The sequence below is a fragment of the Pyxicephalus adspersus genome, chromosome 10 (assembly GCF_032062135.1).
Source record: "Pyxicephalus adspersus chromosome 10, UCB_Pads_2.0, whole genome shotgun sequence".
NCBI lineage: Eukaryota > Metazoa > Chordata > Amphibia > Anura > Pyxicephalidae > Pyxicephalus > Pyxicephalus adspersus.
Window position 1 is genome coordinate 40,873,509 of NC_092867.1, and position 19,353 is coordinate 40,892,861.

At 36.1% G+C, this 19,353-nt stretch overlaps 1 protein-coding gene across 1 annotated transcript; it reads left to right on the forward strand.

Annotated features, from left to right (window-relative positions):
- Nucleotides 1–3,816: 3,816 nt before the first annotated feature.
- On the forward strand, nucleotides 3,817–19,033 carry SNCG (synuclein gamma). The gene is made up of 5 exons (XM_072423863.1): nucleotides 3,817–4,144; nucleotides 10,230–10,271; nucleotides 11,645–11,772; nucleotides 15,802–15,873; nucleotides 17,987–19,033. The coding sequence occupies exons 1-5, from the start codon at nucleotides 4,024–4,026 to the stop codon at nucleotides 18,005–18,007; spliced, it is 384 nt and encodes a 127-aa protein (XP_072279964.1). The 5' UTR covers nucleotides 3,817–4,023; the 3' UTR covers nucleotides 18,008–19,033.
- The last annotated feature ends 320 nt before the right edge of the window (nucleotides 19,034–19,353 follow it).

The following is a 19,353-nucleotide window of genomic DNA, read 5'->3' on the forward strand; positions in this document are numbered from 1 at the left end:
GTAGGACAAAAACCTTCCATGCTGACTATTCTTAATGTTGAACATTTTAAACCCAACTTAATAAAAATTAGTTGTCAATGTCAGAATTTTTCAGCAAAGGATTTGGGTGAAGTCAGCATAACACACATTGGAGTACCTGTTTGTATAGATACATTTTTTCAACAGCAACTAATGGAGTAGGACAGATATGGGTAAGAATAGGTGAAGGTCTATATTCAATACAGGGCTGACAACACAACTTGGAACTAGTTTCAGCAAATACATTTTTTGGGAGTGGAACATACTTGACAGTTTGTCCACGTTTCATTGATGCAATTATTATAAATAATAGTATCAATTATCAGATCTTGCCTACTCATGCCCTGCATTGCATTCTTTAGTTACATTTCCAGTAAAAGTGTTTAAACATAAACATATTACAGTTATCTTATGAGTGGTCCTGAGTATTTAAATGTATGTATACTTCCACTGATAACATGTCCACCTCTGCCTTAACCTAAATAATCGTTTATTCTGAGCAATTTTGGTTATGCAGCTCACTCTGGATTACTGGTAATGTAATTGAAGAATACACAATGCTAAACATTGAGCCAAACAAGAAGTCACAAGTTGGACAATTGCTTTCACAGAGAAGCTCTAGCCCAGATCCCCAGTGGTCTGAAACCAGTGAAGTGAACGAAGAGATCTAGTCCGATTCTCCAGCATGACGGTAGCAATGGGTATTTTAACCTCTTCTGCAGTACTTAGTGTTTATAAAAAAACAAAAAAAGAACTGCATAAAATGTGCAGCCTATGAGAAACATGTTCATTATTGTAAATGCAACTTAACCAAAAGAGTTCTCAGTCCTGTGTATGTGCTTTTGTACCTAAATTGGGCTTCCTTTTGATGCCGCAAGAGACATGGAAGAGAAGACGAGGAAAGTATGTGCTGCTGGAAAGGAGGTCATTAAACATAATCTGCTGTTGTGCTTTTCATAGACAAAGCACAGCTTTGCTTTAATCATCTTAATAGAAAGTAAAGGGACAGACAACACCACTCATCTGGCTGGATACTCCAATCATTGACATTTAATAATGATTGTGGGCACAGCTTTCAAAAATATTACTAGGGAGCTATGGGGGGGGGGGTGGTAAAAACAGGACATTCTGCTATATGATCACTTTTATACTAACAATATCCCTTTACATACATCATGACCTATGTATCAAAGAAAAACAATTGCACTCGGTAAAAGGTAAAACGCTAAAAAGCTATGTTAATGGGACATTAGGAAATACCATTAGCATCGATGTCTTCTTTAAGTATATTCCTAACATGTGTAGCCACCTGAACCAATAGACAACCCCTTGTATGGAAAATGTTGATCACATTATTGCTGGAAATGGCTTTTAACCCTTAAAGCATTTGGCCAGTCAGAAAGGTTTTTCTGCAAGAGAAAATGCAACAAATATATGGCCTGTTTTAGTTTAGTCAGTAGGTAATCAATACTGCTGGAACATATGGAGTTGTGAAAGCTTAGAAGATCTGACCTTGAGAATGTCAATAGTCTTATACTGATGCTGCGGACTAATGAGAGGATGAGAAAAGAAGGTCCCTGCTGGCGATCTTACCTAAATCACGTCACCAGACATGCAAGGCCTGCTTTAAAAGCTTTATAAGCACAATTTGTTCCAGCTTCTCATTTCTTTCCGCTTTCAGACATTATAAAAGCACACAAGTTAGCAGATATAAAAGTGCAGACATTAACCTGCTCTCATTCATTTCAGCTCTACTGGCCAGCACATTCAATATATCTCCACTAGAGCCTAAAACGCATAAGTAGATCTTCTGCCAATTGGAAATGTCTTGGTTATCAGTCCCAAAACATATCACCCTCATGTACATTTTTTCCCTTCTGATTATTAGGCGGGAGAATGGGAGGAAACCATAAAACTATACTGAGAATGCTTCAGCAGATGGGAGCTCCTAGACATATTTTTTCGATCACCCATACACTCAACACAAATTGTGTATCACCAACACTTCTAATCACTGTAATGCCAGAGTTTCTCAACTAGGGTTCCTCCAGAGGTTGCTAGGAGCAATTTTTGCCTCTCAGGTCAGTTTAGGTGGCACCAATATTCTTATTGACCTTATCTAAAAGAGTGACATTCTTCCCACTGGCCAGCACTGTAAGCATGACATTCTTTCCCTTGATCACCACACTTATGTACTGTTGGCTATGGCTATATTATTTATTGCATGGGTTTCCTAGGATCTAAGGTATTTAACATAGAATCCCCATGTTCAGATTCTCAGGCAATTAGATCTTTTTGATGATCGGTGATCCACTGAAAAAGAAAATTGGTGAAAATTGGTGATTAGATTGATTTAGAAAACTAGGCTTAGAGGTTACCAAGTGTGAGGTGGGGTTGTGCACTTCAAGGAAGACTACAGACCTCTTATTGTAAAGAAGTAAATATATTTCATGTGCACTTAATAAACAAAGGCAACAAAACTTTCAAAGATATTCAACTGAAAAAAGGGACCAAATAAAATATGTTCATTATTTGGGTTTATTTAACCTTTACTTTTCAAAATCTTGTTCATGTTTGGATATGTTTTGAAAACAAAAATTTAGGAAAATGTTGGATCAGTTTATCATACGTTCATACAAACTCCACAGAGTTTTTATCTTTTCATGATTTACCTTTCCCTGTGCAAATTTTGCAATTTCATTGTATGATTCACCAGGCCAGATAAGACCTGTTCATCATTGATCAGGTTTTGTATTAGTCTGTACTGATACAGCAAATTATATTTTTAAGATATCTGTTCAATAATTGGCTTATATAGTGTATGTGCTTTCATTCTTCATCGTATTAAAAGTAACTTCATGTACCATTGGGAGGCTCGGGTTTTCAGCTTGCATATATGACATCATTATGCAGCAAAAATTTATCTGACATTGCAAATCTATAAAATACATGCTTATTCATTCACTTTTAACAGAAGGGGGATTATGATGTGCATATATGAATACAGTATGTATTGTACCAACAGTTAACTGACTGCTATGCACAAAATCTAAGAGTACAACCAGTATTTTTTTTACCTAATACTGGTGCCAATCAATTTTAAAACTAGTACATAAAAAAGCTGAAAGCCACTGATGAGTACAGCTTTATTACCCTTAAAATTTGAATACTAAGTATAATATCTGTTGTACAAATTAGATCTGCAGAGAGGGTGGTGAATGTGCTAAGAAGGCGTTTACTGTTCCTTGGTCTTGTAGAAATTGCAGATTCATCCACAGGACAGTTGGGTATTGACCATTTCCTTCAAGCTATAACACAGTTTGACCAGCTACTCACTCTGGCCTTGTGAAATACATACATTGTAAAGATTTTACACAGGCAGAAAAGTAAAAGCCTCTACTCTGTATTCATGTCTATTACTGTAATAAATCTTACAGACATTAGCCGGACACAGTACTTAATGCATTACAATGGCTTAATTAACTGTAACGGAATTACTGATGTTCCCCTCTAATGCTATTGTTATGTATCCTGGATACAACAGGTTAAAAGAATATTACTGCAAACCAGAGGCTGCATCCTCAAGCAGTGTGCAAGATGTGCCTGTACAGCATCTCTCCCTGTATCTGCAGTTTGCCCTTGAATGAATGTAGCATACTGCAGCACAGCACATCTCAGAAGTGCCTGGAAATATTCCAGTGGTCCTTTACATCTCTAGATTTCCTCCTCTTATGCTGCACCCATCCTCCGCTCAGAAGCCTGCTCCTCCCCTCCAGTCCCCCAACCCACCTTACTGTACCATTCCAGCACATATCATTAATATTTTAGAACTGGATTCTCATGGTCATTGGTCAGACTGCAGTGCAGCACTTTGATAAGAAGCTGACAAATTCTCTGAAAACGATCACATTGCCACCGCCCTACTGAAGATCAGCAGAGAAGCTCTGGTGGGACGCAGGAAAGGAAAAAGGGTCTCTGAAACTTCCCAGTTGATACTCAACTATCATGGATGTCTTTAAGAAAGGTTTCTCCATGGCTAAGGAAGGTGTGGTGGCTGCTGCAGAGAAAACCAAGCAGGGTGTGACTGAGGCTGCAGAGAAGACCAAGGAGGGGGTCATGTATGTAGGTGAGTCAATAATTACAAGCTTAAAACATGTTCAGAAATAAAATAGTTTGATACTGAGCTAAGGTCACTTTCCTCCCACTTTTCCTATTATAACTTGCACAAGCCCGCCATAACCCATCTAGAGAGTTCACATATCGGGTAATATTGTGCAAGTCTCAATAATAGCACTAATCATTTGCTAAAAAATGTCCATGTATTTATTTGCAACTGCTACAAGATTACTTTAAATAATGCATAATGTAACAAATAATAAATACATTTTTTTTAGAAAATAGTATACATATTTCATGATAATCCCATTACTTTATTATTCTTCATATGGGTACCTGGAGCTATAGTTCAAGGCTGATGAAATCTTAAAGAAGGTATTAAAAATAGAAAACATAGATCAGCACTGATTTCTAGTTTACATGAAAACTTTAGTACAGTAAGTTATAAATTAGATATTTTGTAAACCAAGGCTAAATATGTTTAAGGTCACAACGTACCACAATAAGTACTGGTGTTCAAGATTACTGCAGAGGTTAAAGGAAAGGCTGGTAATTGAAGACAACCCTGTCCACTCTTTTCATGGAGAGATTATGGCAGATGTGTTGTTGAGATAAAGTGATTAATACTTAAATGGCATTTTTACAATACAAGGCTTAGGGTCAGATTCAACAAAGCGGGCCTAATATTAGTTTGATGTGAGCTGTCCATGGTGCTGATCTCTACCTATCCCATACTTTGGGTTCTACTTAAAAGAAACCTTTATTAAAAGAAATTAGTACATAGCCATTGCTAACTTCAATTTTAGTGGCCTTAATGTGATTCAGCATTTTCCTGAGTCATTGACCTGGGAACAAGCAATGTCTACTTAAGTCACAGAAAAGTCAAAATGTGTGATCTGAATCCAGGTGTGACTCAGCAGCAATGGATCGATACAAATACATTAACGTTTTAAAAAAGATGCTGTTTGTTGCTCTCCTGAAAATGGTAATTATCTGGGTGCTTGTAATTTTTTGGTTTGTCATTGATTCTGACCCAGTGATTATGAACCAATATTAGGATTATTGACTTCTCTGGATGCATGACTGTTCTTTAAAGTGCATCATTAAATTGTTTAGAATCATATAAAGGTCAACAACTGCGGCCTGCATATTTCTCTCTCCTTTTTAATTTAATTCCATGACTTTAAACACCAATTTTGTTAATCACTATAGTTTTGATACTCTATAAATTGATATCTTCAGTCAGTTAGATGTTATTACTCATTGCCAATACCAACAAGGCAATATATAGTTTATGAATCTTGCTAGAATGCATACTGCACACCTTAATGTCATGACTGCAGTGGGAGCTAAAAGCTGCAGGCTGTTTGATATGACATAAGATATAAAAAAAGGTATATGGGGGTTAGGCCACAACTATGTAAGAAAACTGTATACGTGTCTCTAAATGCAGTATTTTTTTACATTTTGTTGTCTGGCAGTTTGTAATGTAATGGTTATGGCTATTTTGTAGGATAGAATGACCTTCAATATAAAGGACTAACAAATCTGCAGGTCTCCTTATTTTAATATGATAAAGCTATATATCATTTTAAGAAATACTATGCATCAAGCCATGTGTGCCCTACCAGATACAGGCAGGTTTGTATCTGTCTTTGGGTGGGGCACAGAAACAAACAATGGCCGACAAGTATAAAGCTGGGTGTGTCAGTAACACTGCAGTATTATTATTCATCATTCATTTTCCCGTCTCAAAAGGAAATTTCCACTGTGATAAGACCCTTATCTGAACTTATTACATCATAGTTGTTACATGTTCAGGGACATCTAAAGGGCAATCACACTGCGATCCCATGCAAATACATTTAGTATGCAGTATCTGAGGCAATAAATAGCGAAGCTTTTAAAGTGCAGTCCAAGATATGCATTCACAAATAAAGTATGTGCTTTTTCCCCATCAATACAATTCTATTTCAAGCCACAACTCTCATATACTTACAGCCATTCTCCAAAGCATTTTCTAATTTATACTGACTGCTTTGGCATTTTGGATTGTGTTCTTATGACAAAATGATGAGCTTTACATATATATATTAAAATTATATTGGCTGTAAAGAAGTTATTCTCTTAAAAATATTTTTTTAGAAGTCTGTCCTGTTGCTAGTAAGTATATTCATATATAGATAAGACAATAAAAGGCCTAATAACTGAAAAGATAAATAATGGTTACAGCATTTATTAAAGAAATTAACGAGGAAAGAACAATGGTAATATATAATAATATTATCCAGTATTCATATAGCGCTGACATATTACACAGTGCTTTACAATTCCATAGTCATGTCACAATCTAATGTCCCTACCATAGTCATATCTCATTAACATGGTCTAAGGTCAATTTTGGGGGAAGCCAATCAACACAACCACAGGTTTTTGGGTCGTGTCCTGGCCGAAATTTGAACCTGGGACCTAACGCTGCAAAGGCCAGAGTGCTAACCTCCGAGCCACCATGCTGTCTGTTATACTTCACTCTTTCTGGCTAGATACTGGGAGGCCGAAGTTTGCTCACTGACATATATTTGACATTGGGGTGTGTATACCAACATTTAGGATAAGGCATATGTTTACCCATAACCATTTATACCAAGTATACAAAGCAATATATAACAAAGAATGATAAAAGCCAGTGACATGAACACATTTGGAGGCGTTAAATAATATTACTGTTCCCTCTAAAGCAAGTGATGCCGCATCAGTATTACAAAGGTGATTCAAGGATGACATAAGTTTGCTGTAAGGCCTAGGTGGATCTTTTAGGCCTTAACACTGCAATGTCAGCAAAGCAAAACCACATTTATCAATTTTACCGAGTAATACCCTAAAGACGCCATGACATGAGAAGAATCCTTGTGCCAGGATTCAATAAATCCTACCCATTCTAAAGTATGTAAAAACATTTAGCCTATGTCTTCTATGCACAATAGCTCAAGTAGATTACTAAAATAAAGAACTATTGATTTATTTCTAGATGGTTAGATCAGGTAGTGTATTCACATATCTCATAATAATAAAATAGGTATAATAGTATAATAAAAAAAAAAAAAAAAATCAGACAAAACCTTAAGACAAATGAATTCCACACTGCACTGAATTAAGTCAGGCATAACTATTAATGATGCAAAAAACTGGGTACTTATGATCAGAATGCCTTTACATGTTTCCATGTATATAAAGGTTCAGAATTATGGAATTAAAAGTCTGATATCTTCTGGCTTTCTTCTTCCCTAGAAAACAGTGAAGCAGTCACAAAAACCAACCCCACCAACACTAAATGCACTAAACTATCTATTTAATTAGTTTCTCCTGATTTATTACTTGCTGGGCTTTTCCTATTGATTCTTTGCAGCTTAAAAAACCAATTCAATTAATTTCAAACTTGCTTCATGACAGGACATGCCAGTGCCGGCATCTTGACGTTAGCTTGTCATACTGCAGAGGTTTGGGTGTGGCTACCATGCCCTGCTAACTTCAATTATCCCCACACCTACAGGAAACCTCTTTAGTCTGGGAAAGTATAGCAATACAGGGCAGGGCCAGAGTGGATGAGAAATTAATCCAGAAACTGGTTACACCTGTGGTTTAGCCTGATGACATTTTTGGACATTAATTATATAATCAGAATGTTCTCATTAAACATCAGATAAAATATTTTGGACAGACTGCACAAACAATACGGGCACAGGATATACTCTTACTATCTGGAGTTTTTAATTCAACATAAAATGAGCTCAAGTATATAATCAGAATTATATCTTGAAGACAAGCCAGTAGACATAATTGGCTTTTTAAATTTATTTATTTTATTTAGGTTTATTTCAATTTATATGTACTTAGTACTGGTATCTTTGAAGGCTTTGTAGGCCTGTACCACTTCTCAGGCAAATCTTGCCCTAAATATGATGACGGAGCACAATAAATTGGCCAGGAGGAATTTCTACTCCTTTTATAAAACTTATAATTGTAGAAGCACCACTAACATACAACTGAAATAAATAAAATGAAGGTAACCCACACACAAGCAGTGACATTCCAGTGGGTATACACTACCTCAAAATTGTGTCACATTAGCCTATACTTAAAAATAAATACACCAGGAGTACAACATGCAAACATGCCAACATTTGCCCCAGTCAAACTTGTACCAGAACCAAATAAAGAAAAAGGGACTAAAGGCTCATACTGGGATGCTTAAAGACATTATTGGTACTCTGACGGCCATCTTCATATATGTTTGTAAGCAATATTGTACTTGTAGTAAGCATCATGAAAGGACAGACGATCAAATAATATTAGAGTTTTATACAGAACGGGAATGTTATTTACATTACAGAGTTAGGACAAGCTATCCGAAAATAAATATGCAACCACATGGGCAACCAACAGCTGGTAAACACAAAAGGATTTAAAAAAAACAGAGGCTACCACTTAGATAACCCAACACAGGATGATCACTTACTACCCAAAAAAAGGGTTAATAAAATATAGCCTATAAAAACAGGGGCTACCACTAAGGTAAAACAGGACAAAGAACCAATGTGGGTCAAGAAAGCCTTGTAATGTATGTTATAGAACAGGTGCATTTATTCCAGCAAATAATTGGATTATCTAATTATAGCAGGAAAAATTGCACAACACAGAACATTTTGAGCAATGCATCTAATATACTTTCAGGGTAAATCTATAAAATAGAATTTATGGGATATAAAGCAAAGATATGCAAGACCAAAATGGACATGTATGGGCAACACAGAAAAGATCAGTCTGTAAAATAGGCTTTGGTAAAAAAAAAAAAAAAATGATGATATTAAAAGAAAAGAAAAAGACTAATCTTTTGAACCTGTATCCAAAACAAGACATTTTGTCACCCTGCAATTGCAGGCATATAGGGTCCAATTTATTAAAGCTCTCCAAGGCTGGAGAGGACGCACTTTCATCAGTGAAGCTGGGTGACCCATCAAACTGAATGGATTTCTTAAAAGCCATTTGCTATTTGTTAGCAAATGTTTTCAATCCTGAACCAGATGCATTGCAGGTTCACTGATGAAAGTGTATCTTCTCCAGCCTTGGAGAGCTTTAATAAATCAGGCCTTTTAACCTAAACTCCAGCTGACATATTTTGTAAATAGTTTAGACATAACCTCTGGCAGTGTCTTGTACCCATGTGGGTGCTCACAGGGGAAGGAGATCACTGGTACAGTAAAACACAGACAATAATGAAACCTTATGGGGAGTATATTGTAGTTTGGGAAATGTCTTTGTCCGAATGGGAACATGTTTTCTTCATATTTGTTCTATCTCTTGCAATATCGAACAAAAAAAAAGTTTTGCCTAAAGTAGGGCTTTAGAATTTTGAAAAGAAGCAATATTGTATGCAGTTGAGCAAAACATGCAGCTTGAAGACAGCTTATATTGTTGTGGCTGGAGATCTTCGTCTGGAACAAGTATCGCACCTTGTTAGCTGCTCAGGCACTTGCACTGTTGTATTGATTCCTAATGAGGCAACAATTGCACATTTAACACCGGGCAGTAGAAAGCTGTACTGAGCAGAACTCAGTGAAACCCCATTTATTCCCTATAGGGTCACCGTAGGAGTGATGCTACATTGAGGAAGTGGTTCAGTGCCATGTAGAAAGTGGTAACCACACCACAACCTCACCACCAGTCTTAACAAAGCCTATGGGAAACGTGAAAAGGAGGCTTGGTTGTATTATTCGAGTCAGTAAAGTGATTTGTGGTTTCTTGTGTTATTGATATTTGTGCAAGGTGTAAATCTTGAATGTTGTGTTAAAATAACAAAATATAAAATTATAAATAGGCAATGAAATTTTATGGGAGCTAAGATGAATAAAAACAAAGCTGTGTTACACAGATTAATTCAGTATTTGGCATACTTATAAATAATGAATGTTGCTGCATAATCAGCCTTTTTTCAGTTGGGTTGCTCACCTTCAATTAGATATAACTCATGTGTCGGAATCCAGAACATCAAGAAATACAAAACAATGATGACACAATATGTCAATTTTGTTTTACAGGTGCCAAGACCAAGGAAGGTGTGGTGCACAGTGTCAACACAGGTAAAACATACATCTTCTATAGTTCTTTTAAGGCACAGTCACAAGGTGTAGCGAACTTACTACACAATTGATACTGGAGTTCTATCAATAACTTTTTCAATAAAGTGTTATTACTATTTAGCTCCAAATCTTGGACACAGTACTCCCATTGCAATCATTCGGAATCCCCTCTTGGGATTAGTATACTACTTACTTAGTATTTGGTTGACAGTTGACTGCTGTGAGTTCTTGCACTCTGTGGGTACCTAAAGCCAAAATTAAGAGTTAGAAGCTCTGTCAAAGTTTTTTTTCCCATCTGTGTTCTCCATTAGGGAGATTTACACTTTCTCTTTGTCCTGTTACCACAACAGGAATAGAGGAACATTTTAAAATGGGAACTCTTAGCAACTTAGAGTTGTTTCACTTCAGTGTATGTCTACATGACAGGGCATTAATTGAAATCTCCCAATTGGGACACAGGTGGAAAAAAAGAATGAAAAAAGAATTGTTTTAGATATACCTGAATAACTAGCACAATTATTATTCCTTACTGAATAATACACCTTAGTAGTAGTAATTATGCATGATATATGTATTTGAATAACATAAAAAAATTACTAATTATCCCATACTCCACTACTAAAGTACTAGTGTAAAAGGGACATTTAGGTAATTGACCTTGAACACAAACTGAAGAAGCCTCACTAAGTTCACTACACTTAGATAACAATATTAGGCCTATAATTGATTTACTACTATTACTACCATATCTATATGTAAGGAATTGATTTAGCTGCAGAATCAGATAATTGCATTGGCTGAATATGCATGCAGGGGATGAGCAGCTACTCTCAAAAGCTTCTTCTATTATGGGAAAAAGAGTGGGGACAATGCAAGCCAGAGAACCAGCTTTCCTGACCATGATCAGTTAAGGCATACAGATATGTAAAGCTTCTGACATGACTATAAATGTCCATAATAGACTAATAGACAAGCATTATCTAATATCAGTAGACAACGTTATACCCTGTATTATGTGGCTCCTGTCCTATTATAACAGCAAGAATACTACATTGCACAATGCCGCCTTGTTGCCTGTACCAGATATATTAGCTGCACAAAACTAAGAAAGCCTCACCACTGGATTTCTAAAAAAAAATGCATAATGTATTTAATTAGAAGCATATCTGTGGTATTGTGTGGCAGTTTTCAAACTGTCATTCGCTATTTCGGTCTTTGTTGTAAGGATAAAACTATTTTACAACACCATGCATAAAATAGTAAGGGAAATCAGTGTCAGTCAAAACATACTGTTCAAGGATGGAACCCATTGAGAGGGGAGGAAGTGATTTCAGAAATATTTATTCTTTGATTTGCTTTGTTGTCATTTTTAGTTGCTGAAAAAACCAAAGAGCAGGCCAATGTTGTGGGAGGAGCAGTGGTGAGTGGTGTAAATCAAGTAGCCACAAAAACAGTAGAAGGAGCAGAAAATGTTGTAACCGCAGCTGGGGTTGTAAAAAAGGTAATTTTGTCATGTTTCTCTTTATATATTATACATTATGTATTAGAATAGTAGTAGTGGTAAAACACTTAATTTTATGGTTGCAAACTCTGTTTTTGTATAGTTTTGTGAAGGCATGCAACTTTTGACTATGCAGAACGCCAACAAAATAAAAAAATTTCCAAATATAAAATGTCAGCATACACACAATACAGCACACAAACAAACATGAAAACTATGTATTGCCGACAAGCACCCGGATTACAGTTTTTTCTCCACAGCTGTTGCTTCAGTGTTTGACTCCAGATAGTTAACAAATTACTAAATAAGATTTAAAATAGGATCAGGACAGCACCTAGGAGATATCCCATTGACAATGAAGAATAAAATGCTTTACAAGTGTTTTGGATTTCCGGCAACCATGTTAGTGCTTTGGTTCCACCTGTATTTGCAGATCTCCATAGCCAGATGCAGGATTCCTAAACTTTTAGTGATTATTGCATTTGGAACCTGGTGAAGTAACCATCCCAATCTTGTACAGAAGTGTGAGGCTTGTGAATATTTTCTATAAAACACTAGAGGTCAGAGTTGCAATACTTGATTGCAGGGTGTAAAACTCCTTCCAGATCAGTAAAGGCAATCAGACACTGATTCATATCCATATTTACCGTGCTATTTTGTTAAGGGCTCTATTAAAAAAAGAAAACGTGGAATTAGACATTCCCTCAAACATTCCCTTTTGGGAATGTACTGGGTCCATGTAGCAGAGAATGTTTGATTTATTAAATCAGGCCCATTGGGTCAGATTCCCTGTTTCAGAAATAGTGCACACAGACATTTAAGTGCCATTTTTTTTTTTGTATGCATTTAGAAATACACCCATTTTTCTGCAGTTTTACAGCTTTTGTGACTGTAAATAATTCCATATAGGTTAGCATGCAGAGTGAGGATATATTCTCCCCAGTCCCATGACAAAAGGAGGAATTAGGCTAGGCCAGGCATTCTCAATTCTTTTTACTTCCTATGAATCCTGGAAATTAAGTTAAAATGTCATATAACCACTACTAACTGAAATGTATTTGGGTTAATATTGAAAAATGCCCCTTACATTTGTTTACAGAATGGCACCTTTACAGACACCTAAAAAAAACTGGTGTGATGCCACTTGCTCTACTAGGGGGATATTTGCCGTTTGATGTGGACTACACAGGCAGAATCAAAAGAAAGACCAGTCCGCAACAGCTAAAGGAAACCCTAGCATCCTCTAGAGTTGTGTTTCCTAACCGGGGTTCCTTCAGAGGTTGCTAGGAGTTCCTTGAGCAATGAGCAGTTTTTTACTCTTGATATCAGTTTACCTGACACCACTGATTTGTATTACCTTTTAAGAAACAAAGGAAAAAACAAAAGTACAACAAGAAAACAAAAAAAAGAAGTAAAAGATACACAAAATAAAATAATATGTGGTACATCATATGGTACATATGTCTCATAGCGTTTTTGACTATCTGTAAGGGTAAGATTCTTTCCAATGGTCAGAAATGAGGGAGGCATTGGTGCTACTATAGTGTGATTCCTACCATCATTTTTTGTTGCTACCTCACATTCTATTTATAGCCTACTTCTTTGTTTACCTTAGTAACTAATATAGCATCATAGCAACCGGCCCTACTAAAAAAAAAAAAACTACCCCACCTTCCTATTTCATGAAGATTCCCATTTAAAAAAAAATAACTCCCCTTCTATTTCATTAAAAGATTAGCCATTGAAAACAGTAGAAACAATCCTTTATCCTTACAAAAATGTTGTTACGAGAGTTATATACTGGAGTGGTGCAAAGAAACGTTGTCATGATATCGCCTTCAACATGTTCTCCTGGTTGAGGAGAATTCTTGCTGCAAGTGCGATGACCCAGTGATGTTGACGAACAAGAAGGTCCGTGGACATAATGTGCCAGTAAGGAGGTGCAAAAGAAAGGGTTGCCAGTCCGTTCAATCAGTAAGAAAGGTGAACAAATTCTTCCATTACACTGATTTGAATGGAAGACTTCACTGTAATTTGAAGCTCTGTGAAATTTTAGAGCTAGTTTACCTCTGGAGCATCGGAATGCCAATGGAAGAAGTGCCAAAGCTTACTGGTAGATCCACAAATATTGTCATTGACTGGTTCAATTACTGTCGGGAAGTCTGCTCTGAAAAGGTATCTGTCACTAAGAGAGGAAAGATGAATGATACACCATTCACAATAGACACACTATATTAGGAATCACACTATAGTAGAACACTATAGTGCTAGGAATCACACTATAGTAGAACACTATAGTGCTAGGAATCACACTATAGTAGAACACTATAGTGCTAGGAATCACACTATAGTCGCTCCAGGCATTCTTCCTACTGACCACCACACTAATGTACTGTAACTGTGGATATAGTAATTATAGCAGGGGTTTCTCAAATATTTGAAGGTTATTTCAAGCTTTTCCCTATGTTAAAAAAAGGAACTTAAAAGGAACTGCAAAAACAATCTCCTGATCTTAAAGTTGTCAATAAGTTTGGTATCAATGGAAAATTCCACATCCTTGAAAGCAGTGTAATAAACTGAGAAGTCTGGCAGAAGTAGTAATCAAATAGTTGTACTACAAATTAAAACTAAATCTTAGGGATAATTCACGTCACTGATAAAACACTCTGTAAGGAAAAAAAAATAATGAAAGGTTGCTGGGTATCCTGGAGTCAAATGGATATATTATTATGTAAATGGCATACTAATTTGTGCCATGAATAAATCCTGTAGAATTATTATCAGTTTTTGAATTTCAGGTTTCAGTGAAACAAGTTTGTGCTGGAGGAATAAGAACAGGAGACAATATCTGCACTGGCATGTACATGTTGATATACACAAAAGTGATAAAACAGACTGAATATTCTGTATACATCAAAAATTATAATAACCCCTGCAATGAATTTATTTGGGTTATGTGTGTAGCTGACAAACTTCTTTTTCTGATGTATTATCATGTATAGCTTCTATTTATTCACATAGTTTAAACAATGTTTACTACGAAAAAAATGAAATAAGCAAAACAAGTGTTTCCTATAATAACTTACCTTTTTAGTAATGCAATAAAATGAGTGCAGAGGCATAACTCAAAATTAGTGGAATACCAGGAAAAAGTGGATGTGCCCTTGCTGTACTCAAACTTTGTGTCCCAATAAGTTCAACCGATCAAGTAATTCAGCTGGCCAATCATAATATTCATTTTCTTCCCCTGTGCTGGCTGGGGAAGGAGAAGCAGCAGGGGGGCAATCATCAATAACCCACTAAATGATGCAATGTGTCACGGCCTCCTCCATGGGTCCCCCTGCATTTGTTATACCCCTGGAAATGAGGTGTAAAAAACTTGAAAACTACATTTAACTGTTTCTCATGGCCCTAACATTATTAGACTACTGTATATACTTGAATATAAATCAATGCAAATATAAATAAATATAAACTATAAACAAATATAAATAAATATAAATATAACAAATAAAAATGCTTTGACTCAAGTATAAACTTAGGGCACAATTTTTGCTGCTTTGTCACTGCTAACATAAAACACAATCAATATAAATGCCAATGGAATTTATGTGAAGAAATATATCCATAGTTGGTTATTTTTAAATCATTTATTTAAAAGATAAGAAAAAATAAAATCACATAGGCTCATAGTTTATGTTTCCCCTTTTTACAGGAATAATTATTTGGTATTTTTTAGGTACCTATGATGTTTCTAATTATTTTTTGTTTATTATTGGTGATTACTAGTAGAAGGGTCTGAGTGTGTAAAATCTCTCTGCTCATTATGTTTTCAACAACAACAGGAAAAGTTTGTTACATGCTTTACATCTAAGGGTGCTACCCATGCATAAATATTCTTTTTCTAATGGAATTTTGAGATGAAAACTGGAGTATATATGGTATATTAATTTGCATTAAATATGTACCAGGAAGTTAACTCAAATACATTTAAATAACAGTAGCTCTAAAAAATCCTTTTTACTATAGGAAGACCTTGCGCGTCCAGAAGAAGCTGCCTCAGAGGAACCACCTGTGGAAGCTACAGAAGAGGCTAAACAGGTGATCAAACAAATCTACTACATATTCTATTATATATTCTCTATCCCTCACTATTGAAGATCAAACTTTTAACTACTGACAAAGATGTATGCTTGAACCTCCTTTATATACTAACTTATAGAATTCTACCTAAATACATTTCACAGATAGTAGGCCCGGAGCAAGGCTAAGAAAATTAAAATAGGCGAAGGGCCTCATGACAGGGGTGAGAAGGAAAATTCTAGAACAAACGAGGTAATTTGAGTAAGGGGTGGTCAAGCAGCGTGGAGTGATGAGGAGGGGTAAGTGGTAGGAGGGGTCAAGGGTGAAGGTATAAAGGCAGGGGGCCAGAAGGGGATAATCAGTTGCGGTGAAGGAAGAACAAAGGAGAACAATTGCCCACCCTCCCTCCCCTATTGGGTCTTGTTTGCCTGGTGTTAAATGAGAGGGCCCCTGGGTATGGGGATTGGGTGTCATGGCAGCGGCGGGGTTGCAGGTCAAAAAGTGGGGAAGGATAGGTGTAAGAAAAAGGGGGTGGAACCCATATGAGGTATGGAGTTCCTGTTTAAGTTGAGCCTCAGGTGACACTTGGTTGTCAGGGAGGCCAAGGGGAGCTGCGGATGCTGGTACCGTTGTCCCTGAGCCGGTGGTATAGCGGCGGGGGGCCAGAAAACGGAAGTATACACAGTAACGCAAGCTGATTGGGGGGTGTTAGTACTTGCAGGGGCCTGCAACTCTACGTTATTAACTGTTTACAAATGTTAAAGGTAAAATGGAAAATGTTAACGTGTTATAAGAATGGTTTTATAAATAAAGGGCTGCTATGGCCAATTTAATCCAAATCAGTGGTGTGGTTATTTCTTAAATAAGGGTGGTAAGTAAAGTGTGTAGTGGGTTCAGGGATTTTATCTTATCTACACTAGTCATGGTTTTGCTGCTGATATTGCACAATACACATTTCTGTAGAAAATTATTGTGCAACAAATATAACAGAGTAGTCCACCAAACAAGTTATCTATTCATTTAACTGCCCATTGATTACTGACCCTTTACTACTCTACTTTTACCCTGCATCTTATCCTCAAAAACTAATGACCCACACAACCCCAAACCCAAAAAAACTTTTTTCTCTTAACAGAAATGAGCTTCCTGCTCCCCAATAAAGTGCTATATGTTTGAATAGATGAGTAATGGCTGCAAACCTAGAGTAGCTTTACATAAAAGAGGGGATATCTCTGAATGAGCATGTTAGTTTATGGAATGCAATGGCCAGCACAGTCAAACTGTAATACCTGTTTGAATTTGCAGTGATATATATACAAACAACTGTTATAGCAGAATTGTGGAGATAATACTATCATCAGCGATGAGATTGTAAATACAATGTTAATTTGATTAAATATCAATTTCTATAATGCATAATGGTTGTAGGTAATGTTTCAAATGCATTCATAAAAAAATGTGAGCCATGGGAAAATCTAAGGGAGGTTTTGCTCTGTCAGTCACCAGTGTGGAGAATAAGGTTTTCATGTATCATCAGTCAAAGAGGGTTGGTCGTTCTATTCAGAGTCAACAGCTAGAAGTGGAATCATCATTTGAAGAGCCAAGAGACAAACAAAAAGTAAAAACTGAAATATACAGCAGAGCAGAACAGAACAATATGCTGGGAAAAGGTACCATGCTGCAACTGAATTTAAATACCTACACACACTGGGCCTGATTTATTAAACTTCTCCATGGAGAAGATACAATTTCAGTAAACCTGAATGATCCAGCAAACCTGAAATTGATTTCTTAAAAGTAATTTGCTATTTGTTAGCAAATGTTTTTAATCCTGGACCAGATCCATTCCAGGTTTGCTGGATCACTAAGCTTCACTGATTAAAGTGTATCCTCTCCAGCCTTGTAGAACTTTAATAAATCAGGCCCAGTGTTTTTTCTTAATGCACATATTTATTTAGATTCTATATTTATACCACATGTCTATGTGTATGTGGGAGGGCTAATAGATGTAGATATGACACAAGAGGGAAAACTTTTTAAACTGTTATGTTTAGAACTATAAGTATTAGAAATGGTACAGTATATGCAGAGTTCTTATTTCTTGAACTTTAATAAACTATTTCTTTTTTAGGCTGTTGAAGGAGAAAATTAGTCAACTGCACTCATTTGCTGCTGAAACTCCTTGAAGATTTTATTTATTACCACAGCAGGGAAGCCACGAATGCCACAGCTATAGCCACCCACTATTCATTGTACAGTTCATTATGTATCTGTAAAGATTCATGTCATTATAGTGTGTGTTCAGCTAAACAAGTCAGCTCTTCATACCTCACTCATTACATCAGTTTTATTTTCTAAAATGTAGAGCTCATTTTATTTTACTTCTCATAATGTCTTGTGACTACAATCATATTAAGTTTTTACTGTCTTATAAACCAAATAATGACTTTATCATGTATGAAGAAGTTTATTGTCAGATTGTGGATTTATTGTGGATGTCTTCCGTGCTTTCATGTCTTGTCATTTACTTCAGTTTTGACTTTACCTTAATTTTCAAATTCTTGTTTTTCCGTCTAGAGTGAGAAAACTTTTGAGAATCATTTGGAATTTCCTGGATAAGTGCATGAATGGCTCCCAAAATATGATGTGTTTTCTAGGCCATATAAAAAGAAACATCACAACCATAACATAAAAACACCAATTTATGTCTTTGTTATACCTATATTGCATTCATGTATATATTTAGGAAGTCCTGATGACCTACAAACGGCTCCAAAAACATTTTGGCATGCAACTTAACAGTGATCCAAAACAAGAGTAGATAGACCAATCCACAACATTTCAGTGGGATGAGAACTGTAACTTATTCTAAAATTCTCTTCCATGATGCCAAAATTGTGTCTGTTTTGTACACAGCAGAGCATATAAATCCCATATATGAACGGACAAATAACAGTAAAGATCAGATCCCATTTCAGGAGCACTTTTAAGAAATCTTAGGAAATTCCTAATGTTTTCTTTCTCACAGTTGTTTGTTTTCCTTCTAATTGTGTCTAAACACTGTCTGTCATAGAATCCTTATTGTTGTGTTGCTCTCTTGGCATACTGGCACATTATTTTTTTTTTCTTGGAAATTATATTTCTTACCAACACAAATAAAACTGACTTTAGAGCGTAACTCTGCATTTTTCAATGAAATAAAAAAGCAAAAAACTATGCATTGTTTTTTGGGGCAGCTTTTAATGAAAGAGTATCTATACCCAACATGGTGCCCCAGCCATGAAGATCCTTGTTCAGGCATGTCTTCATGTGGGGTAACAAGGTTCTGTCCCTATCATCTAAATTTGTTCTTTGTTGTAGCCCATATATTAAGGCTTCATTTCAAACACATTATTCAGGCATAAGCAAAGGTTGCAAAGCGGCTACAGAGGATCATCAACATTGAGATCAAGGGAAGAATGAAAAAGGATTCAAAAATATATTTTTTTTTTAAATTAC

What these genes read in the sequence shown, in the direction of transcription:
- SNCG (XM_072423863.1), top strand. Translation starts at nt 4,024, where the DNA reads ATGGATGTCTTTAAGAAAGGTTTCTCCATGGCTAAGGAAGGTGTGGTG. An exon ending in GGAGGGGGTCATGTATGTAG is followed by an intron (nt 4,145 to 10,229) that starts GTGAGTCAATAA and finishes TTTGTTTTACAG; the next exon opens with GTGCCAAGACCAAGGAAGGT. An exon ending in GGTGCACAGTGTCAACACAG is followed by an intron (nt 10,272 to 11,644) that starts GTAAAACATACA and finishes TGTCATTTTTAG; the next exon opens with TTGCTGAAAAAACCAAAGAG.